This window comes from Oncorhynchus nerka, linkage group LG9b, assembly GCF_034236695.1.
Source record: "Oncorhynchus nerka isolate Pitt River linkage group LG9b, Oner_Uvic_2.0, whole genome shotgun sequence".
NCBI classification, from domain to species: domain Eukaryota; kingdom Metazoa; phylum Chordata; class Actinopteri; order Salmoniformes; family Salmonidae; genus Oncorhynchus; species Oncorhynchus nerka.
In genome coordinates, this window is record NC_088424.1 from 2938173 (window position 1) to 2963293 (window position 25121).

At 41.4% G+C, this 25121-nt stretch overlaps 1 protein-coding gene across 1 annotated transcript; it reads left to right on the top strand.

Annotated features, from left to right (window-relative positions):
• Positions 1-677: 677 nt before the first annotated feature.
• On the top strand, positions 678-25121 carry LOC115114856 (sterile alpha motif domain-containing protein 7-like). The gene is made up of 7 exons (XM_029643349.2): positions 678-998; positions 16500-16614; positions 16908-17232; positions 17520-18160; positions 18310-18431; positions 23576-23686; positions 23890-25121. Exons 2-7 carry the CDS (start codon positions 16512-16514, stop codon positions 24136-24138), a joined length of 1551 nt encoding a protein of 516 aa, XP_029499209.1. The 5' UTR covers positions 678-998; positions 16500-16511; the 3' UTR covers positions 24139-25121.

Below are 25121 nucleotides of genomic sequence, written 5' to 3' on the forward strand. Positions count from 1 at the left end.
ACGTGGGGAGGTCTCGCCCAGAAGGATGATCCCGAGTCAAGGCATCAACATTTAGCAGGATTTTATTTCCTACCAAATGACCAGCTTGCATGTTTGGCCAGAATCAACGTATTGAACTACAGGGAGTCTTAACAGTTGTGCCAAACCCAGAAACCTCACCAAAAAAACATGATTGTTCTTCCCACATAACACAGTCCACTGTTTCTTGTATTATGGTCTCTTGTTTCTTTAGAGGTTTCACTTTGTTGTCCTTTTTCTTTTCCTTTTTTTTTTTTTTTTTTTTTTTTTCCTTTTTGGTGGGATGAATGAGCATTCCCCTCACAGGCAACCTTCCCTGTACTGTCCCACATAACACAGTCCACACAGGCAACCTTCCCTGTACTGTTAGTGGCCACCAAGTGGTAGTGATAACTTATAAGTCCTCGCCATCGGAAAAAAGGAAGCTAAAGCATTTAGGTGTCTTAACTGCGGCCTAAAGTGCTAACAAGGGCTTAGTGGGGTAAATGTTAAAAGAGGTTTAGCTGCCCAACGCTTAAGGCAGAACTCCTGGGAGTAATTACTGTGTAGCGCCTGGTCCAGCCGGTGCGTAGTTGGACGAGAAGATCACCTCGATTTCAGTAAAGGGGAGGGGGGGGGGGGCTTAACACTGGAGATAAAGCCAGACTAATGGAGATAAGGCGAAGCGGTATTTAAAGTTATTTTTTGGTTAAGGCCTTTAGTTAGTCGTTAGCTATTGACACAGAACAAGGGTGTGGCTGATTGGCTGATCAGTTTGAGTTGTCACTTAACTTATCAGAGGTGTCTAGCTAGGCTACTATACCAAGGCACTAAGGAGTCTGTCACCATCAGATATTGTGAACTCCTAACCTGAAGATCGAGTGTAGCTTTAAGGTTTTGTACTGATTTTTATTGAAATTCTATTCATATTACCTTCTCGTTCTGTCTACTTCATTGGGACAAGCCAGTCACAAGCTCTTCTCATTGGTAGGAACTTGAAGGTGAGTTAATTGATCTTTGTGTCCCCTTTCTCTCTGTTACTCTTCAATCCTGCTTCTCTCTATTCTACTCTCTCATTCATTAATTCTAATGTGTTGCAAGAGCTAAACACTTTGAAATAAGATGTTATAGCATTTCATCATGTAAAGAGCAGCAAATACCATTAAAACAATATATATATATATATATACATACACACAGTATATTGATTCTATCTACGTTGACTCTACGTATTTCAAATTGTATGCATTTCAGAAAATAGACATGGTCAAATGTCTACATCAACTTTGTATCCCCGAAATGTTATCCTTAAAGGGATAGTTCAGCGATTTATCAAAATACATGGGGTTTTGGTCCAAAATTGCTAGCTTTAGCATTTGTTGACAATGGCTAGTCTAAGAGTGGGTAACAAAAACAAGTGTGGATTGCAGTCACTACTTGTCTGTAGACTGCTTTCAAAGTAAGAAAATAAATATCAAAATGACAAATTCGCTGAACTATCCCTTTAACTTGTTGCCTGTTTAGTTCATTTATTTGATTTCTGTAAAATATTTAGGTAATGATGCTTTGAACTATGCACCTGTCTGTAGCTCCGACACTTTCAAACATTTTCAAAAAATGTGAAACTTTATTTCTCAAACCTACCCAATACTCTCACGTGTTAAATCTAAATTAAAATCTGACTAAATCCAAATCTAATTAAAATCTAAAGCTAATTGATATCAAAATGACTCAAGTTCATTCAAACATAATTACAAGGTATTTACAGTCTCAGCAAAAGTCCGTCTAGCACTTGTTTGTCACTAAGAGGGATTAAAACGTTTCAGACAATTCTTCTGTCTTGTCTGATATGACCTCCCCAAATGCAAGGCTTCATGTAAGTCGTCAGCAATTTTCCCTTAGCTCATTCTTGTAATGAGATTAGCCCGGGCAGCCGCAAGTTCAGGCACCCAGAGCTCTAGGCTTAGATGCAGTATGGCTTCCACTTGTCACATGCATGCCAAAATCCCACTTGTTGTGTGGAAATATGCCAGATTGGATGGGGAGACTCCTAAGTCTCACTGTTTGAAACCTCAAGCTTTCTAATGTTTTAAAAAGGTAAGTGTTCATCCAATAGAATGGCATTACTCTGATTGGCTACTGGGTAAAGTGGCCTGATTTCAAATATACCATAGAATCAGCTAGGTGCTTAGTTAGCAGAGGTATTAAAAGTACTAAAATAAAATATTCCCGTATAGTCGTGCTCAGTACCAGAGATAATGGCGGGATCTCAGTTTTGTTCCCCATACGATACAGCAAGACCCCGGAGCCCAGAAGACGGTATCCCGGAGGAGGTCTCCTTATTCATTTTTCTTTGTTTGTTATTTAAATAAACACACTTGATACCGAGCTAATACAATTCTGTTCGTGTCTGATCTGTGTAAACGTCTTGACCAAACCACCTGGTCTGCCACGATATATAATTCCCTCTCGCATCTATCTACGCGCTATTCTCCTCTCACCCTTTCCCTTCGCTTGTGGACTTCAGTGCACAACACATCAGCTGTCTGTGACCAGGTGAAAAAATCTTTCCAAGCCAAACCTTCATATCATGACTGCTAACCACTACACACAGCCTACATCGTTGTCACATCATAGTCAACATGTATTTAACATGTATTTTTAACCTCACACTTGACATTAAGGAAATCCCCAAGTTAAGGAAATCTGCTTTTGTACGGCCTCTCCTGAAAGGTGGAGATCCTTCGCTACTTGACAACTATCGACCCATATCCAAACAGTCTGTACTGTCTAAGGTAATGGAATCCTTAGTTAGTAGGCAGCTGAAGGCCTACCTCCAAGAAGACAACATCTTAAATTGAATGTAATTGGGTTTTAGGTCTGGCCACAGCACTGTTTCAGCAACATTGAAGGTTTTAAATGACATTCACTGTGCTCTTGACAAGAAGTTACAATGTGTGTCTGACATTATTGATTTGTCAAAGCCATTTGACACCGTGGACCATGCTGTGTTGGTACAAAGGTTAACATGTTGTGGTATAACTGGTCATGCTTTAGATTGGTTTATAAATTACCTATCAAAACGTACATAATGTGTAATGGCAGATGGTTGTAAATCTGAGTCAATAGAGTTGTGCTCAGCTGTTCCGCAAGGTTCTATTTTGGGCCCACTGGTGTTCATTTTGTATATAAGCAACATTGGGGATCATAGTCAAACAGCGGATGTTAATTTCTATGCAGGTGACAATGTTCTTTATTCAAGTGGTAGTAGTTTATCTTTAGCATTTAAAAATGCTTAAAGAGCATTTAACACCATAGAACAGAATCTGTATGAATTGAAGCTGGTTCATAATTCGGGTAAAACAAAATGCACAGTAATTTCAAATGCCAGGCATGTTACTAGTCATGTCATTGCTACATTGGATGGACATACCGTAGAGCAAGTCAAAGTGTAAAAATATTTGGGAGTGAGGGTGGATGGCAAGCTGAGCTTCACTGTTCATGTGGAGAACTTGATAAGGAAGCTCAGGCTGAAAATGTGTATTTATTACCAGAATAAAGCTTATTTCTCTCTGGAAGCCAGGAAGGAGCTGGTTCGATATACATTACTGGCGGCTTTAGATTTTAGTGATGTTATATAAACTCAGCAAAAAAAGAAATGTCCCTTTTTTAGGACCCTGTCTTTCAACGATAATTCATAAAAATCCAAATAACTTCACAGATCTTCCTTGTAAAGGGTTTGAACACTGTTTCCCATGCTTGTTCAATTAATTATTAACAATTAATGAACATGCACCTGTGGAACGGTCGTTAAGACACCCATTCTTATTTGCTTTTAGCAATACCAAGAATTAGAACAGGCCAAGGTAGAAATAATTTTAGTTACTCAGCTCCGTGGTCCTGGAATTCTCTCCTGAACATTTTAAAATTTGATGATCTAGTCATGTTGGTGGAGTTTAAACACTTGGTCGATGTAAATATCATAGAAGAGTGTAATTGTCTTTAGGAGAGCTGTTTTTTAGTTATGACATTTGTGTTTCTTTACGTAATATGTCATTGTTGTACTGTATGTGTGTCTATAATTTTGTTCAATGTTGTGTTAGTGTATGAAAGTTGTTTCCCCTGCTGCTGTTGGACCAGGTGTCTCTTAAAAAACAGATTTCATCTCAATGAGAAAAATAAGATGTTAAATAAAACGTTTAAACATAGCTACTCGAACTAACGTGTTAGTAAACCAACTACAATCATGCAGTACCATGAACAGTCAGCAGCAAGCAGTTTAGCAGTTACACCATCGGGCTCCGGTGGCAATAAATTCATAAAACCAAAGTTCCATTGTTGGAAAGCCACCTAGCTAACATGACACCCCTCTCTGTTTGAGCTGGGTGTTTGACTAGGCTAAACTAGCTAGCTGCATCCGACGCTAGCTAAGTAAGTAAAAGTGAAATAATATATAGTACCAGTCAAAAGTTTGGACACACCTACTCATTCAAGGGTTTTGCTTTATTTTTTTTACAATTTTCAACATTGCAGAATAGTAGTGAAGACATCAAAACTATGAAGTAACACATATGGAATCATGTAGTAAACAAAAAAGTGTTAAACAAATCAAAATCTATTTTATATTTGAGATTCTTCAAAGTCGAATACAATTTTATACAAGAATACAATTTTTCCCTTTCTATCTGATACTGGCTTTTAGGTGAATTCCTAATTTACATGGAGAAAGTACATAGCTAAAAATCCTAGCCAGGTCTCTCTAAATACTGTGTCATGACCATGCAAACTAGCATTAGCAAGCTAGCATTAGCCTAGCTAATGTTCTTAGCTATCCCAGATGTCGTACGCCACCACACTTAGTGACAATGTCTTGCTAGCCACAATAACGGCTATTATGTAGCTAGCTAACTTAGTTGCAAGGATAGTTAGCTAACATTAGCATGCTAGACATGTAGGCTACTAGCTGTTAAAGACATCCAGTTCAACATTTTTTTATGATTTATATCTAGTTATCTTACCTCTACATGTTTCCTCAAGTTCGAGACAAGAGTTTTTGTATGAAGCCGCCTCCGCCATTCTGGGTAAGGGTAGGGTTGACTAACTTTTTGTTTTTGCTTTCGGGAGGGTTGTGTGTTCTTTTAGTGGGCACACGGGAGGGTAGTGCATTTTTTTATCCCGTTTAAAGTTACTCCATCTAGCCATATTTCCTAAACCGCTTGCATGCATCTCCCCTATATCAAGGTGTTTTGATACTTCCCGTATGCACTACGCTTTTCCATGTGCTAACTTTGACCATACCACAGGTCAATATACTATAGTCTACCAGTCTTTCTATTCTGCCCTCTATCCACAATTCATAGTGGCAATAGGGCTAGGTGGATCATTTGTCCAGATCTTAAATAGGCTAACTAGCAATCATACTGCACATAAAAGGATTGAAAGCTGCATCAATTTTCAATATGAATCCAAACAAAATAGCAATAGCTGATAGGCAGCAGAGAGGCCAGGTCATTGCACATGAAAGAACAGTGAAGACATGAGACAGCTCAAAAAGCTCCCCTATTGTTTAGGGACAAAACAGTGACACTATCGAGATTAGCCTACAATGCAATGACTAATTGCGTTATTGTTTTCAAGTCCAAAATTCAACTCTAGGCTGCAGTGAAAATGTAATTTGAATAACTGTGCAAAAGCCCTATGATTTCAATGTTTGATTCCATTTGGATCAGTTGTGGGTCCACTCTCAGCAGTTTATAAGGTCCAAAAAGGCACAGTAGCAGTTCAGTCTGGCTGTACTTCTGTTTTTACTTCTGATACTGAGATGTGCTGTATGTTGCGGATCATCATTATCCCAAGTCATCCTGTAATAATGTGGCCACGTATGCTCCCGGCAGGTTTAACGTGTCTTCTGCTTTTTTTCCAATCCAGTGGCTAATTCCTCGCGCACCTAGTACCTAACGCTTCAATATAGCCTAAATATTTGTAATTGTAAAAAAGAAATGTATTACGTTTTGCATGTGGCATTAACACAACCAGTATAGAACAAGAAGGACCGCACACTGTTAAAGCTCCCAATTCACCGCTTTATTGACAACGTTTAACACAACCAGTCACACATTCGTCCAAAATATAATTCCAACATACTCAAAATGGCTTAACATTAACCAGGTTCCCATTCAACCTTTTTATGCAAGTGAAGTACAGGAAAGTTGGTAAACTTTCCAAATGTCGACAAAACAAAATATGCTAGACAAGGTGGGATCATTTTGTGTCTGTAAAATTAATTATGCGAGAAATAGCGCTGAAACATTTTTTATGCGAAAATATTGATATAATAACCATCATATTGAAGTCATGAGATGAAATAAATTATGATGAACTTCACAGGGTGGTGTAAGTTGTTGATAATTAGATATGTAGAAGGGTGAGCCGGTCAAGGATCGATTCAGACAAAGTGGTAAATTGTATGACAAGCGACAGTTTATTCAGAGTGAAGATATCTGGTACAGCGTAATTACGGCTCTTCCGTTAGCTCGCACAGAACAGCAGGAAAGAGACCGTTAACATTCAGCACAGCCCTAATATACAGAACAGAAAGTAGGTTGATTCTAGAAGATCGGATCTTTGGATTGGTTCAGGCTGGGGTGTAGTCTGTAGTCTTCCGCCATTGGCTCAGTTGTCTGTCCGTCATCGTAGAATCCTCTTCGGGCACACAATGTTCAGCTAGAAAGGAGATTATGTGTGTGCGCTGGTTTGGCAGTTAGTGTGTAATGTGGGAGCTATCCTGTAGGAGACCCCACAGGCTTTACTGTGAGTTATAGCAATGTAATAGCAGTAGGCTGGTCACCTGCATAAAAATAGCATTTCTTTACAAAGTGCACGGTGATGAGCTTGATGCTTCTATCAATAAATATTGAGTGTCTTGTTCTGGTGATATGATGATCGATGCTTGGCTGCCGTTCGACAAATAAAAATGTGTCTTTTGCACTTTTGTCCATAATAAATCATGTAGGCTATACCCGCAATGTATCTGCTAGCTGTTGGCTAGAGCACATTTGCCAATACCAGAATAGGCACATGTTTTCTTGTGACAAAAACACCAGTAGGCCTAGAGCTGAAAATGTGATTTAAACCCATTTAATTTATATTTTTTATTCAGTACATGGGAATTTAACCACAAAAGTTATTTTTATGTGCAGTGCTTATTTACTCGCAGACTTTTATGCGCAACACGCCAATTTGATGAAAACACAACAGTGATGAGCAAATGCGCATATTGTTTTCATGCAGATTTTTTTTATATGCACGTGAATTGGATGGAAACCTGGCTATAGACACCCTAAAGCGGGGTTCCACCTCCCTGACCATCTGTACGAGAACAAATTGGTCCACAGCTGAATCTAGTTGATGTTCCCTGCCTTAAAGATTCTGGCAAGTGCGAGAGTCCAGTGTCACTTTGATTATGCTTGCACGTCATGGTTAACCAGCAGTCCCAAACATCTAAAAAAAAGAACCTACAGACCAGCTAAAACAAGCTTGTAAGAATTGTACTCCCACCTCATACTCATCTGGGGGTCGAGCATCTGTGGAGTAGTATAAATTCAACTTGGTCTGGTCCACAGAATTATCAAGGATTTAGCCCCCAGGTACCAATCCAACTATTTTTAATTTGATAGAGATGTCCACCAGCATAAAACTAGAGCCAGAGACTCGAATATTCCATTTGAAATATGAGTCTATCTGGTAAGAACACATGTGTATATACATGTGCTGTTGAGTGGAACAAACCACCACAGCAACTCAAAAGCCATATCAACCCTAACTACTTTTTAAAAAATAATGTCAAAAGCTGGCTAATGTGTGAATGGTACAACCTTTTTTTGTATGTATCTATGTAATTGTATATGTATCAATGTAAAAAATAAGAACCACAATGGAAATAAGACCTCAACTTCATTGTGCAATCCCGGTCACTTTTTAAATTCTTTGTACTGTGTGTATATATATGTTTTTTTTTCTCCTGACTAATAAAATCAAGCAATCCAAACTGTGCAGAGGCCAGTTGACGAATGGAAAGAGACATCTGTTAAAAAACACCAAAAAGTTGAATGACATTCAGAGATTGTTAACCCATGCCTTAATGTTGGATAGGCCTACAGGGTAGGGAGGTTGACATAGTCTATTTATTGTGGTGTAGAAAATGCAAACCATGCAGTACGCTTTGTTCATTAGCTGTGTGGAAAATTCGTTGCATATCATTAATATAATTATCAATATGGCATTAAAATGTTGAAAATCTGATTTCCCCTAAGCTGATCATTGTCTGCAGCTGGCTCTAATCGTAGTGTGGGCCTAATGAAAGAAGCAGTGAGAGTGAGCTCGTTTGTGGTGGTCGGCGAACCATCAACCTTCTGGCCCATAGCCCTGCATGCCATCACCTGTGCCACAAAAGCATGCTGAAGTGGTATAGTCAATTACCACTTTTCTAAACATAGGTTCACTACAGTTGTTGTTATTTGTTGTCGTAGACATTATTTTGAGTTAATTCTGAGGGTGGAGGGTGTGCTTTTTTTCAGTAAAGTATTTTTTCTGTTCGGGAAGTGATTAAAAAAATGCATCTTGATTGGACTGTCTTTAATTTCAAACTGTCCCTAAGCAGCTTGCATTGCATGATTACACTGTCACCTCTCCTATGCTTGAAGGAGAGCCAGTCACTGAAATGCGGCCAGGAATCAGTGTTGCCAGCAATTTTTCAGTGAGAAAAGCTATTTGCTCCTTGATTTGTCGCTAGAAGAAGCTAATTGATGTTTTGCCGTTGCGGCGACAACGTCACATCACTAATTTGCCAATTTGCGGCATAGCTGCTGTCCCCAACGTAGCGATTTTGCCTCCTCTCCCGCCACACACCCCCATCCCTTCTGCGTCTCTGTCTGTCTGTTGCAAAGACAGCTTCTCCCACTCTTGTTTGCAGCCAAATTTAGTTGGAAAAGTCACTAAATGCTATCAAAACTTTAGAAACTAGGTGGAAAAACTCCCCGAATGCAGCCCGAAAAGTAGCAGAATTTGTGGCTAGCCTCTTTTAACAATTAAAGTTGCTGGATGGGTCTGAAAACTTGCTAAATAGAATAACAAGTGGCTAAATTGACAACGCTACCAGGGATTCTCCTCCCCGTCCTCTTCAGAAGATGCAGACACTGGGGGATTTTCTTGTTTGGGGAATTTCCTCAACCCTCTCTCCTCCATGACCCGGAAACCGATACGCGAGTATGTTAATTGACAAGAAGTCGAGACGAGAGTTATGCCACTGCTTATGCTCCCATGCTGGAGTTATGCCAAGATGCCACCGGGCCACTAGCAAATAAAATAAAATAAAATTCTATTAGTCACATGCGCCGAATACAACAGGTGTAGACCTTACAGTGACATGCTTACTTACGAGCCCCTAACCAACAATGCAGTTTAAAAAAATACGTATAAGAGTACTGGTACAGAGTCGAGTCAATATGCTGGGGCACCGGTTAGTTGAGGTACAGGTAGGTAGAGTTGTTAAAGTGACCATGCATAGATGATAACAAAAGAGAGTAGCAGCAGTGTAAAGGGGGGGGGGGTAATGCAAATAGTCTGGGTAGCCATTTGATTAGATGTACAGGAGTCTTAAGGCTTAGGGGTAGAAGCTGTTTAGAAGCCTCTTGGACCAAGACTTGGCACACTGGTACTGCTTGCTGTGCGGTAGCTGGAGTCTTTGACCATTTTTAGGGCCTTCCTCTGACACTGCCTGGTGTAGAGGTCATGGATGGCAGGAATCTTGGCCCCAGCGATGTACTGGGCCGTTCACACTACCCTCTGTAGTGCCTTGTGGTCGGAGGCTGAGCAGTTGCCATACCAAGCTGTGATGCAACCAGTCAGGATGCTCTCTATGGTGCAGCTGTAAAACCTTTTGAGAATCTGAGGACCAATGCCAAATCTTTCCTGAGGGGGAATAGGTTTTGTTGTTCACTCTTTACGACTGTCTTAGTGTGCATGGACCATGTTAGTTTGTTGGTGATGTGGACACCAAGGAACTTGAAGCTCTCAATCTGCTCCATTGCAGCCCTGTTGATGAGAATGGGCGCGTGCTCGGTCCTCTTTTTCCTGTAGTTCACAATCTTCTCCTTTGTCTTGATCACGTTGAGGGAGGGCATAGCGGGATTTCTTATAAGCTTCTGGTTTAGAGTGGCTTCTGGTTGGGGTATGTAAAGTACGGTCACTGTGAGGATGACGTCATTGATGCTCTTATTGATGAAGCCAATGACTGAGGTGGTGTACTCCTCAATGCCATCGGAGGAATCCCGGAACATAATTCCAGTCTGTGCTAGCAAAACAGTCCTGTAGGTTAGCATCTGCTTCATCTGACCACTTTTTTATTGATCAAGTCACTGGCACTTCCGGAGGATAGAATTATGGTCAGATTTGCCCATTGGAGGGTGAGGGAGAACTTTGTATGCGTCTCTGTGTGTGGAGTAAAGGTGGTCCAGAGTTGTTTTCCCTCTGGTTGCACATTTAACATACTGGTAGAAATTTGGTAAAACAGATTTAAGTTTCCCTGCATTAAAGTCCCCGGATACTAGGAGCGCCACCTCTTGTTGAGCGTTTTCTTGTTTGTTTATGGCGGAATACAGCTCATTCAATGCGGTATTAGTGCCAGCCTCTGTCTGTGGTGGTATGTACTGTAAACAGCTATGAAAAATACAGATGAAAACTCTCTAGGTAGATAGTGTGGTCTATAGCTTATCATGAGATACTCTACCTCAGGCAAGCAATAGCTCGAGACTTCCTTCGATATCGTGCACCAGCTGTTATTTACAAATATACATAGTCCTCCGCCCCTTGTCTTACCAGACGCCACTGTTCTATACTGCCGGTACAGCGTATAACCAGCCAGCTGTATGTTCATAGTGTCTTTGTTCAGCCACGACGCCGTGAAGCATGAGATATTACAGTTTTGAATGTCTCGTTGGCAGCCACGACTCCATGAAGGACAGGAGAAGAGTAATATTGGGACAGGGACACGGAAAGGTTGATTTCAGAGGAGTAATGGAGGATAAAAAAATAGGAAGAAGAGAATGAGCAGAGGTTGAAGGTTGAGGTTGGAAGCAGAGATTGAATCTGAATTTGATGAAGATTAAAAAGGACATGGTGTGTCGAAGCAGACTGGGGTCAAGTACAAAAAGAGTGAGATGTCCGCCAGACCGAGCTTTGGAGGTGAAATGGAAGTGAATGAGGGAGATTTAAGTGAAGTGGAATTTGTGGTGAGGAGCTTCGAGCCCGAGCCTTGCATCGATGGACATGGTTATGATAAAGATGAGTTTGGTCAAGTGAGAGTGAGATTCTTAGAGATAGTGGATATTTTGGCTGATTCATATGTGGTATCAGGTCGGGTGGAAAAGTACTGTAGGTGTGCCCATGTTTCTGAGGATCGGAAGTGTCCGGTGTGAGGGAGGCAGGTGTTGTTGTCACCAGAATCAGAGTAGTGCAGAAGGTGTCATATGCTGAGGCAGTGAAGATGGTAGAGGAGGATGGGTCAAGGGTGAGGGATCCTGAGAGGATCCCTGTGAGTTGAAGATCTGTGCCACCACAGAGGTTGGCTTCTTAGTATTCATAGCAATGGCTATCAACGGTGCTGCATAAATGGCAAGTAAATCCCAGAATATAGATGCTGTGGTGGCAGCTGCAGAGATGTACTTGGATGTACGAGATTTGACTTCAGAAGAGTTACAGGTTGTGTTGAGTGGTGGTGCCCCATTGTCCCAGGCCATTGACCATTGGCATGGTGCAGGAGCAGGAGCAGATATGGTCAAAGTAGTGGGTTTTTAATGTTTTTTAATGAGTTTAGAGTTTTGAAATCTGTCACGCACTCTTTGAATCAGCTATTGTTTTCAGGAAGGAGAAAGGCATGCCAACATTGAACAATGATGATATGCTACTTGTCTTTTTTTATCCATAACATTTCTTGCACAACTAGCTTTAAAAAAAATCACTTTATACATTTATTTTGAGATTCCACCCTGTAAACGTAATTTGCCAGATAACACGCGATTGGAGAAGGAGAGTCTAATTTCATACCAGCGCATTTTCAGCAACTTTCCCTCTCCACACAACCTTTCCTCGATTACCTTTGACCTTTGTCAAAACGAGGCAAGTGAGGACGAAGGAGAGGATGCAGGAGTTTCTAATTGAGAAAAGTCCTTGGTCTGTGTCTCGATTGTTTCCTGACTCTTCAGCCTCCTCCGTCTCAATTGTTTTTCAGACACACCGCTTTGATGAAAAACCATTCCCGACGCATCTCTCTCACAAAGTTATTTTTTGGGGTGGACAGCTTGATTTGATTGGCCTGTTTGCGAGTGATGCCGCCCACAGAACTTTCCGTAGACTACTATTATGGATAGCTTACAAAATTGTACTCTGTAGTGGATGGTTTTAAAAGGTAGCGAAGTACAATACTTCATTAAAAATATACTTAGGTAAAATTACTGACTTTGAAAAATTCTTTGAAAAAGTACAAGTACTCGGAAAAGCTACTCAATAACATTAATGAGAGTATTTATAATTCATTACTTCCACCCATGTTAGTTAGTTAGTTAGTTAGTTAGTTAGTTAGTTAGTTAGTAAATGAGGATTGACTAATTGTATCATTAGTCAGAAGTTACCCATTTAGGACTCAAGCTAAAGGTCATCTGCTGTTGTGCTGGAATCAAACCCACAACCCTGGTGTTGCCGCCATTGGAACCAAAATGAAACAGGCATTTTACTGAATCCAGAAGGTTGTACAGTAGTAGCTGCTTTGATATTAGGCAATTCTTACTGTCTGTTGCAATAGGGGCCAGGCCTTTCGGACTTACTCCAAACTTTTGGTTCAAGTTCATGCAAGCTCTACTCTTCCTGTATAAGATTAATTACTGAGTACAAGTAGTTTTTCCAGTTGAACTCTGTACCACAAAGACTAGGATTCCGTTCCTCTTCTGACTGGTAGTGCAGTAATGATAGGTGTGACAGGCTTGAATGTACATTAGTCTGTTTGTTGTTTTGAAGCGTTGGTCTGGTCGCTAACTGGGTGAGTTTTCATTTATTTATACACGCATAGACAAACATACATTGACATTCGCACAGGCAAAATGACACAATGAAGCAACAGATTTTCTCACACCCATATTTGGTTGAATAGAGACATTTGACACACAAGCTCCTAATACACAAAGTAAAGACTTGTGCAAATATACAGTCAGGCTACCTAAGGAGGACATAAAAAACCCTTGAACCACATCTTTTACAGTAATCCGGTATGGTTTATCTAATCTTTTTAAATGTTCTCTCTTCTTACCTCTATCCGCCCCTGTGTATAATTGCTTAGTATAGTAGAATAAAGATAAAATGTTGTGTGTAGAGTGCCATTGGTGGCAGGTACCAGGGTGACTATGCAGCCAGATATTTCCCCCATAAACTGTTTTCTCTCCCAGGTTTATCCCCCAAGGTGTTTTCAGGACATCTCAAGGGGCTGATGGAGGCTAATAGGTTTATCACTCAGGGTGTTTTGTCCGGTGTGCTTACAGACAAGGTTTTCTGAGGGTAAAACTCCTAAACGCCCGGATTACCTCCAACACATCCCTTTAAAAATGCTGTATAGCCAGGATTTAGGCTAATCGGATAGTAGGGGAGAGAGGGGGAGGATAAGGTGTTGGATCCTGCTGGCCCTGCCAATGCCCCCAGACCGAGTTGGAAGACACGCGGGTCAGCAGATGTTCTCTGGGCCTGGCAGACTGGGTGGGACTAACAGGAGGATTACTGGAGCCCAGATTAGATGTGTCTGAGGTAACGTTAGGGGACTGTGGGCTAATACGGTACACAACTGACTAAGGCTACGGGCTGCTAACGGTTAGGGTTAGGCTGGACCTTATGGCCGCAGAAGAGGGGGGGCGGGGGGTAATAAACTCAGGGTGTATGGTTGGAGGGTATACTATATATGTATCTAGACATAGGGACATGCACACACACACACACATACCACACACAAAGTAAGAGAGACACCTAGTAATTTCAGTTCCCCAATGACCACATTTATTTCAAAGTGCCCTCTGCTATTTCCCTTCATCTCCCATTTAGTTAGTGTTGTAATCTATATCTCCAATGTTGTGTAAATCTACTGTCCATACTGGCCCAGGATTATTATCCCTGGATTAAAGCACTGCCTGTTCTGTCTAATATTTAATAATGGGATTTATTCATAAGAGGCTAATCAGAGGTGTCTAAGTCAATCGGGTGTAATGACAATCTGCAGCGACGGCCAATGATATGCACTGTGTGTGCGTGCAATATAATGGCACGGTCTGTTTGTTTACAATGACTGTAGAAGTGAGACGGAGGTACTGGAGACAGTATTTTTTAAATGTATTTATTTATTTCACCTTTATTTAACCAGGTAGGCAAGTTGAGAACAAGTTCTCATTTACAATTGCAACCTGGCCAAGATAAAGCAAAGCAGTTCGACACAAACAATGACACAGTTACACATGGAGTAAAACAAACATACAGTCTAAACAAGTCTATATTCGATGTGAGCAAATGAGGTGAGATAAGGGAGGTAAAGGCAAAAAAAAGGCCATGGTGGCAAAGTAAATACAAAATAGCAAGTAAAACACTGGAATGGTAGATTTGCAGTGGAAGAATGTGCAAAGTAGAAATAAAATAATGGGGTGCAAAGGAGCAAAATAAATAAATTAATTAATTAAATACAGTAGGGAAAGAGGTAGTTGTTTGGGCTAAATTATAGGTGGGCTATGTACAGGTGCAGTAATCTTTGAGCTGCTCTGAGAGTTGGTGCTTAAAGCTAGTGAGGGAGATAAGTGTTTCCAGTTTCAGAGATTTTTGTAGTTTGTTCCAATCATTGGCAGCAGAGAACTGGAAGGAGAGGAGAGTGGGTTTGACTACGAGTATGAAGCGAGGGCCAGCCAACGAGAGCGTACAGGTCGCAATGGTGGGTAGCATATGGGGCTTTGGTGACAAAACGGATTGCACTGTGATAGACTGCATCCAATTTGTTGAGTAGGGTATTGGAGGCTATTTTGTAAATGACATCGCCGAAGTCGAGGATTGGTAGGATGGTCAGTTTTACAAGGGTATGTTTGGCAGCATGAGAGAAGGATGCTTTGTTGCGAAAAAGGAAGCCAATTCTAGATTTAACATTTGTGGAGTTCTCCTGGAGTTCTCCTGTTCTGAGGTGAATGTTGAGACAGTATTCCTCGATATAGATTTGGTCCCTCTGCCAACTTAAATGTCACTTTTGACAAATTCAGCCAACAGGTTTTTAAATCTCCACAGGAACACTTAATCTGTGGCTCTCTCCCTTAAATACTATTGATGAGCACATGCTTAGCAATGCCTAGTTATGTTTACATGCTCAACCTATTAATAAGTATAGTTATAGTGTAGTGGAGGGGTTTGTCGAACACGCAAACACTCATGTGATTATTGATGAGTAGCCTAATCTTTCTGAGACATGTGGACTAATGCTGCATCCCTCGTTGGCTATAGCTTTGCTCATTAGGCTAACACAGTCTTGTGTGAGACCAACAACCCAGGTTTGATATCTATCTGTTCAGTTACATTCGCGCTAATCTCGCGCAACCATACCTCCAAATCGAGTTGTTGTCATGCCTCCTTTGGAGGCCTGGAGGATATTGTATTAGCCGAAACATCTGCTGGATTCCAGTGGCTCCATTTCTATTGGCTGTTACATTTTGAAGAACCCTCCCCCCACATGCCCGTAGAAGGGGTGCTGCGTGTTATGTTCACTGTTATGTTCACTGTTTTCCGAGTCGATAAATGCATTACTACTCCTCTGCTTGAACAGAAAACAACGTTATGCGTGTCTACCTAAGGGCTATGGTATAAGTTTAGTGTATCAAGTGTGGCCGACAGTCTGCGATTTATTGAAATTGAAAGTCAGCCCAAACATGGCATACATTAACACATTTTCACGTGGTTTTAATCAGTGATTGCTTGTCCATTCTCTCGCACTCTTGCTTCTACGGCACTAATTGGCACATTTTGAGCACTGCCCAATGAAGGTTACATTCGTGCATAGAGTATTAACTGTGTAGCATCATCATCGTCATTGAGGGCCTTTGAATTTACAAGTCATGGGTGACTCCTAGTGTTGAAAGAGGAAAATTACAAGCCATTTAAAGAGGGTTGCCCTCTCCGAGCAAACAATAATCTGCTCACCACCACTCAACTGTTTTTGTTCCCGGGCAAATGTGATCTTTCCTGTACCAGGGATACGTAAGCTAGGGTGCTTCAGACCGATTTAAAACTAGTACTTGAAAACAGACTAAATTGCTGTCAGCTAACCAAGCCGAGATCCAGTCAGCAACATCCCAGAGACAGGTGCCGGTCCACGGGCCACAGATTGAGAAACACTGGTTTTATATACTAATCTATACACTAATCTCCTCATCTCGGTTCCACAGAAAGGTTGGGTCATGACCCCAAGGGAGCAGCTGAGGAAGATGTCAGTGATGGGGGAGCAGGGGGCTCTGGACGAGAAACATTGGTACCGCCTGGTCAACGGCATGTCTGCTGGAGGTAAGGCTGACCCACCTGATTGAATCTGTATGCTTCAAGACTTTGTTAGTCTGCTGAGTTAAAGCCATAGGTATTAGCTTGCAAATCCTTAGCCATGCTTAGACAATTCACTCTATATTTTTATGCTTTACAATCTTGGAGTCTTGGAACTTTTCCTTAACCAAGTTAATTACTTGGGCCCAGAGCTTTTCCTGGTCAAGTCACATAGTCAGTAGAAACGTAGTAGTCAGTACGGCCCTAGTTCTGTAGACTTGTAACACATCTAACATTGTGTTTACTTTGTTGCGTTTCAGAGCTATGTCAGAGGCAAGAGATGATGATGAGGAACCAGATAGCCATGGCTCCTCAGATCCTGGCCCAAGGACAGCAGAGGATACAGGGGGTGCCCACCCAGTTTGAGCCTCGCTTCATGGAACGAGAGCTAGTTCCACCCTCGGAGATGGTATCTTCCGAGGCCAGGCAGATGCACATCGGGGGTCACCTGGGTCCGCCCATGCCCCCACACCCTGGAATTTCTGTCAGGGGCTTCCCTGGAGTTGGTTACAGTTTCATGCCCTCAGAGCCCATGGAGACAGTTGCCCGGCGACAGGAGCTCATCCACAAGCAGAATATCGCCAGGTATTGTCTGACATTGACCTGCAGCTGCTTGTCACGTGGCTTGTCAAAGTACACGTCATGGACTATAGGGCTTGGGATATCCCAGCCTTCCTTTTATAGCCCCCTTCAACCCGATACCAAGGGTCTGTTCTATACACTATGTTACAGAGCAGTTGGCAGATACGATTTGAATATATACAGAGCCTTGTTATTGTTATGTCCTGTTGGTGTATATTTATATCTAACTGGTTTATTTTGTTATGTCTTGATGTATTGTGTCTGATTGGTGTGCATTGGTTGTTTTTCAGGATGGAGATGAATGCCATCCTCCACCAGAAGGAGATGGAGAACGCCCATCAGAAGGGTCTGATGGGTATGGATGCGCCCATGATGTACCAGTCCAACGCTATGGCACTCCGGGGGCGCCAGCGCCTCCCAGACGGCCACGACTTCTTTGTCCACCGTACCACCCTGGAGGAAATGCAGGCCAACAACCTCCTGATGTCCTCCAGCCCCTATCCACCAATCAGCACGCTGCAGAGGGAGAGGGGCCGCAGGGCTGGTCGCAGGGCAACCAATCACAAGAGTGCAGAGAGCCATGCGTCTGGACACAAGGGCCAATCGGAGGACAAGAGCGTGGAGCAGAGTCCCGGGGGTGCCTCTGGAGATGAGAAAGAGGCAGAGGGGAAAATGGACATGGGAGGGGAGGCAGTCGGCAAACAACATCAAGCCAAAATGGACACAGAGCTCTCGTCGAATGGCAGAAAGAGCTACAAGGAGGCGGCGCAGGGCCTGCGAAAAGCCTGCATAAACAGTCAAGATGGCTGCCCTGACGTCACCAACTGCAACAGTGGCGCCAGCGACAAAGACAGGCCCAGTCAATGCTCTGCGTTCCAGTATCCCTCCGCCAGTGGACCTATCCCAGGCATGCCTTACATGTTCCCTCCTGGTGAGTGTCTACTTTCTACAGTCTTGTTTTGATCAAACCATTCAGGGGTTATGCTGCTGTCTTTGATTTCTATAATGTATATGAACAAGGACAGATGTGACAGATGTGAGCCGATGTGAGGTCGTATGTTTGTCTTTTGTTTTGATCAGGGCCACCCAATCTCTTTCTTAACGGACAAGATATGTCCTCTGTTGAAGACCTTAGGAAGTGGACAGTGAATGAGGTGTATATCTTCATCAAAAACATGCCCAACTGCTCTGAATATGCTCAGGTTGGTGTCATTTCCTAATAATTATCAAACACAAGTGATTTCGGGCTTACAAATATATACTAATCTATCCATGACATAGACTGACATAGCAACTCAATATTAAGGTGTTCCTAAGGTTTTGTACACTAAGTGTTTAGTGGATCAGCTTAATATTGCTGGAAAGAATGTTGCTTCCAATGTAATTGTCTGCATCATTTCCAATCCCCATATTAGGGTAAATGTATATATCCATACACGCATGCATATTCAGTGGGGCAAAAAAGTATTTAGTCAGCCACCAATTGTGCAAGTTCTCCCACTTAAAAAGATGAGAGAGGCCTGTAATTTTCATCATAGGTACACTTCAACTATGACAGACAAAATGAGAAAAATAAATCCAGAAAATCACATTGTAGGGTTTTTAATGAATCAAATCAAATCAAATCAAATTTATTTATATAGCCCTTTGTACATCAGCTGATATCTCAAAGTGCTGTACAGAAACCCAGCCTAAAACCCCAAACAGCAAGCAATGCAGGTGTAAAAGCACGGTGGCTAGGAAAAACTCCCTAGAAAGGCCAAAACCTAGGAAGAAACCTAGAGAGGAACCAGGCTATGTCGGGTGGCCAGTCCTCTTCTGGCTGTGTAGGGTAGAGATTATAACAGAACAAGGCCAAGATGTTCAAATGTTCATAAATGACCAGCATGGTCGAATAATAATAAGGCAGAACAGTTGAAACTGGAGCAGCAGCACAGTCAGGTGGACTGGGGACAGCAAGGAGTCATCATGTCAGGTAGTCCTGGGGCACGGTCCTAGGGCTCAGGTCCTCCGAGAGAGAGAAAGAAAGAGAGAATTAGAGAGAGCATATGTGGGGTGGCCAGTCCTCTTCTGGCTGTGCCGGGTGGAGATTATAACAGAACGTGGCCAAGATGTTCAAATGTTCATAAATGACCAGCATGGTCGAATAATAGTAAGGCAGAACAGTTAAACTGCAGAACAGTTGAAACTGGGGAGTCATCAGTCAGTCCTGGGACAAGGTCATGGCCAGGTGAATGTAGGTGAATGTATTTGCAAATTATGGTGGAAAATAAGTATTTGGTCAATAACAAAAGTTTATCTCAATACTTTGTTATATACCCTTTGTTGGCAATGACAGAGGTCAAATGTTTTCTGTAAGTCTTCACAAGGTTTTCACACACTGTTGCTGGTATTTTGGCCCATTCCTCCATGCAGATCTCCTCTAGAGCAGTGATGTTTTGGGGCTGTTGCTGGGCAACACGAACTTTCAACTCCCTCCAAAGATTTTCTATGGGGTTGAGATCTGGAGACTGGCTAGGTCACTCCAGGACCTTGAAATGCTTCTTACGAAGCCACTCCTTCGTTGCCCGGGCGGTGTGTTTGGGATCATTGTCATGCTGAAAGACCCAGCCACGTTTCATCTTCAATGCCCCTGCTGATGGAAGGAGGTTTTCACTGAAAATCTCACGATACATGGCCCCATTCATTCTTTCCTTTACACGGATCAGTCATTCTGGTCCCTTTGCAGAAAACAGCACCAAAGCATGATGTGGGTATGGTGTTCTTTGGATGCAACTCAGCATTCTTTGTCCTCCAAACACGACGAGTTGAGTTTTTACCAAAAAGTTATATTTTGGTTTCATCTGACCATATGACATTCTCCCAATCTTCTTCTGGATCATCCAAATGCTCTCTAGCAAACTTCAGACAGGCCTGGACATGTACTGGCTTAAGTAGGGGGACACGTTTGGCACTGCAGGATTTAAGTCCCTGGCGGCGTAGTGTGTTACTGATCCTAGGCTTTGTTACTTTGGTCCCAGCTCTCTGCAGGTCATTCACTAGGTCCCCCCGTGTGGTTCTGGGATTTTTACTCACCGTTCTTGTGATAATTTTGACCCCACGGGGTGAGATCTTGCGTGGAGCCTCAGATCGAGGGAGATTATCAGTGGTCTTGTATGTCTTCCATTTCCTAATAATTGCTCCCACAGTTGATTTCTTCAAACCAAGCTGCTTACCTATTGCAGATTCAGTCTTCCCAGCCTGGTGCAGGTCTACAATTTTGTTTCTGGTGTCCTTTGAGGTTGTGGACAGGTGTCTTTTATACTGATAACAAGTTCAAACAGCTGCCATTAATACAGGTAATGAGTGGAGGACAGAGGAGCCTCTTAAAGAAGAAGTTACAGGTCTGTGAGAGCCAGAAATCTTGCTTGTTTGTAGGTGACCAAATACTTATTTTCCACCATAATTTGCAAATAAATAAATTAAAAATCCGACAATGTGATTTTCTGTATTTTTTTCTTTCATTTTGTCTGTCATAGTTGAAGTGTACCTATGATGGAAATTACAGGCCTTTCTCATCTTTTTAAGTGGGAGAACTTGCACAAATGGTGGTTGACTAAATACTTTTTTGCCCCACTGTATATATACATATATACATACACATACCTATATAGACATACATACTTTTTTAAAGAATATACCTTTATTATTATTCCCCGCAAAGCCTACCACCAATCCCCCAATTGGAGTAAACTAATAAACACTTCTGCTTCTACCTTCAATCCATACATCTTATACACATTCGACAGACACAGTCTACTTTACAATAGTTATCTCTTGTTTGTTCTTAGTCCTTCCTCTATTTCTGATATCCATCCAGTTTGATTTCTATTTGTAACTATGCTATTTCACAAAAGCTCCAAACCTATATACATTCTACAGGTCCCGTATGCTTGTTTATCTTGTTATTAGTCCCACCCTTCAGCTCCACTCAACCCCTACCATCTGTCTCTCAACATCATCCATTTCGGATTTCTACTTGCCATATATTTTTCAACTGTGCTGTGATGCTTCACAAAATAATTGAACCTTCCTATTCTCATAGCTTCTACAGATTGTAAATTAAAAATACATTTTTGCTAAAATAATAATTATATTATTGATTGATTGACAATGGCTTTTCAAATCACCCAGTATTGCTATCTGTAGTGTTAGTTCGAGGCAAATGTTGCAATTCTTCAGCCATTCCTGGACCTGTGACCAAAAATGAGCTACATATGGACAATACCAAAATAAATGATCTAATGAATCTGCAGAGCTGGGAAGATTGTATCCCCCATATATATAACATTCTATTAGTTGCAAGAATTTTGTATAGTAATTTATATTGAAAATTTGAAGTTTTGAATCCGGCGTTGTTTTGCGTATCAATTCATAAACCATGTGCCATGGAATTGGTACATCGAAAATCTCTTCCCAACTATTTTGCAATTTATATGGCACAGCTGTCAGTTTTTTGGTCCTTAAATGAAATTGGTATATGTTTTTATTTATCACACTTTTCTTTAACCATTTATGCTCTTTTATACAGGGCCGACATTCAAGTTCCTTACTTTTTCCCCCTTCTACTTGCCTCTTCCATTTTTGTGGTAATGCTGCAATTAATTGGTTGTAATTTTGGGTAGAGCAGACATTTCCATATGTCTGTGTTAGCTGCATGTGTGACATAACTCCACCAGTCCTATTTATGATATCATTCACTAAAATTATACCTTTTTAAAAATATTTCTTCGATAATAACAGTTTTTTTTTTATCAATTACTATATTTGAATTTAACCACAATATTTGTTGTACTATTTGTTCCGTCCTTTCAGGTGGATTAAATTAAATTGCAACCAACTTTCTAAGGCTTGTTTAAAAAATATGGATATTTTGGAGATTATTTCCTTTTCAAACAACCGAAAGTGAGCAGGTGTAATCTGAATAAAGGGGAAAAGGCCCTTCCTGAATATAGGATGAGACATTCGTACCAATTGACTAGAGAACCAGTTTGGATTTAGGTATAACTTTTGTATGACTGATGCCTTTAGTGAGAGGTCTAATGCTTTAATATTTAATCATTTCTGCCCACCGAATTCATATTCGTTATATAAATAGGCCCTTTTAATTTGATCTGGTTTGCTGTTCCAAATAAAATTGAATATTTAAAAAAAAAAAATTAAAAAGCAGGTCACTAGGTGTAGGCAAAACTATAAGCAAATAGGTAAACTGTGATATGACTAAGGAGTTAATCAGGGTGATTTTTCCACAAATAGACAGGTATTTTCCTTTCCATGGTAGCAAGATCTTATCTATTTTTGCTAACTTTCTATAAAAATGTATTGGAGTGAGATCATTTCATTCCTTTGGGATTTGTATACCGAGTATGTCTACATTTCCGTCAGACCATTTAATTGGTAAACTACATGGTAATGTAAAATGTGAATTATTTTGTGATCCAATGCGTAATATGGTACATTTATCATAATTTGGTTTTAATCCAGAGAGGATAGCAAAAGTATCTAGATCCTCTAAGAGGCCGTGGGGAGACTCCAATTGTGGTTTTAAAAGAAAACATGAATCATCAGTGTACAATGACACCTTAGTTTTTAGGCCACGGATTTCTAATCCCTTAATATTATTGTTTGATCTAATCTTTGCAGTTAACATTTCGATGGCAATAATAAATAGATATGCCGATCGTGGACAACCTTGTTTTACTCCTCTAGATAGTTTAAAACTTTCTGTAGCCATTATTTACTATTTTACACCTAGGGCTACATAACCTTAACCCATTTTATAAGAGATTCCCCAAAATTGAAATATTCTAGGCATGTATATATCAACTCCAGTCGTACTTTATCAAAAGCCTTTTCAAAATCAGCTATGAAAACCAGGCCTGGTGTCCCCGATATTTCATAGTGTTTTATTGTTTCCAGTACTTGTCTTATATTATCTCCACTGTATCGTCCATGTAAAAAACCTGTTTGATTAGGATGAATAATATCTGACAATACTTTGCATTTTGCTTGGATTTTTGCATCACAACACTGAAGTGTAAGTGTACACTAAGTGTTAATCAGCAACAGAATTCAAATTGGCAAGGACTGCCACCATTGACTCTTTCCAATTTGCACCCTACCTTGAGGCATTCAAACTTTGGAAGAGAGCATATAAAGGCCATCTTGGCAGATTTGAATTCTGTTGTTAATTTATGTAAGCAGGAAGTTGCATTGCTGTCATACTGCTGCGTCTGTCTTTAAGGAAATTGTCTTAGGGATATGCATTACTATACTACTCCTCATCATACCTGATTATTCCCTGCAGACGTTCAAGGACCACATGATAGATGGAGAGACATTGCCATTCCTGACAGAAGACCATCTACTGGACACGATGGGACTGAAGCTGGGTCCGGCACTCAAGATACGATCACAGGTATACAAACCATCAAAAACAGTTAGTCTCACAAATTCGGACAGCAGACCAAAATCTTCTGGAGTGCTGTCTATTTAATTTCCAATGGATTATATTTACTATAACCTAGCACACAACCATTTTCGGGAAAAGAGTAATAATGAAATCAGCACATTGCTTATTAGAATATCTCATGGTATCGCTCTTTCTGTCCCACTCACCAGGTCTCGAGCCGGCTAGGCAGCATGTTCTACATGATGAGCCTCCCACTCTCCGCTGCCGCCGCCCTACAGGCCACATCTGAGAAGGCAGGAGGAGACAGATTGTCAGAGATCAGCTCCCCTGTATACTGTAACAGTGTGGAGATGATGGGCAGCCCCTGCACCAGAGACCCAGAAGGCCAGAAACCCACAGACCCCCTCCCAGAGACTGACAATCCCTCTCCCCCCTCGGCCAGCAGTGAAACTGCCTGAGGCATCAGTGAGGGGGGTACGAGTCCTCGGGCCAGTGACTCAGTTCCAAGTCGACCCCTAGCTCCTACCACATACTGTACATATAGACACAAACCCCTAAGGACTTAATGTAGATCTTTAAGCATTGGGTGGGTATAAGTAATGGATGCATCTTGCCCTCTGATTGGCAAGGTGGAATGTAAATTTCATCTGTACAATCCTTGCAAACAGTTAGAAGTGCATAGGTAGTAGGAAGTAGGGGTCAATTTGGAATTCAGCAAGTGTTTCAGCCCTAAGAGCTGTTTTTAAGCTGCTTACCATATCCATCAGGCTATTGTGTTAAAATCAAATCAAATTTGATTTGTTATGTGCGCCGAATACAACAGGTATTACAGTGAAATGCTTACTTACAAGCCCTTAACCAACAATGCAGTTTTTAGAAAATACCTATAAAAACCGTAAGAATAAGAATAACAAATAATTAAAGAGCAGCAGTAAATAACAATAGCGGGGCTATATACAGGGGGTACCGGTACAGAGTCAATGTCAATGTGCGGGGGCAGGTGTCGAGGTAATTAAGGTAATATGTACATGTAGGTAGAGTTATTAAAGTGACTATACATAATCACAGAGTGTAGCAGCAGCGTTCCAATGCAAATAGTCTGGGTAGCCATTTGATTATCTGTTCAGGAGTCTTATGGCTTGAAGGTGGAAGCTATTTAGGAGCCTCTTGGACCTAGACTTGGCGCTCTGGTACCGCTTACCGTGCAGTAGCAGAGAGAACAGTCTATGACTATGGTGGCTGGAGTCTTTGACAATTTTTCGGGCCTTCCTCTGACACCGCCTGGTATAGAGGTCCTGGATGGCAGGAAGCTTGGCCCCAGTGATTTACTGGGCTGTATGCACTACCTTCTGTAGTGCCTTGCAGTTGGAGGCCGAGCAGTTGCCATACCAGGCAATGATGCTACATGCTCTCGATGGTGCAGCTGTTGAACCTTTTGAGG

What these genes read in the sequence shown, in the direction of transcription:
- LOC115114856 (XM_029643349.2), top strand. Translation starts at nt 16,512, where the DNA reads ATGACCCCAAGGGAGCAGCTGAGGAAGATGTCAGTGATGGGGGAGCAG. An exon ending in CACAAGCAGAATATCGCCAG is followed by an intron (nt 17,233 to 17,519) that starts GTATTGTCTGAC and finishes GTTGTTTTTCAG; the next exon opens with GATGGAGATGAATGCCATCC. An exon ending in ACTGCTCTGAATATGCTCAG is followed by an intron (nt 18,432 to 23,575) that starts GTTGGTGTCATT and finishes TATTCCCTGCAG; the next exon opens with ACGTTCAAGGACCACATGAT.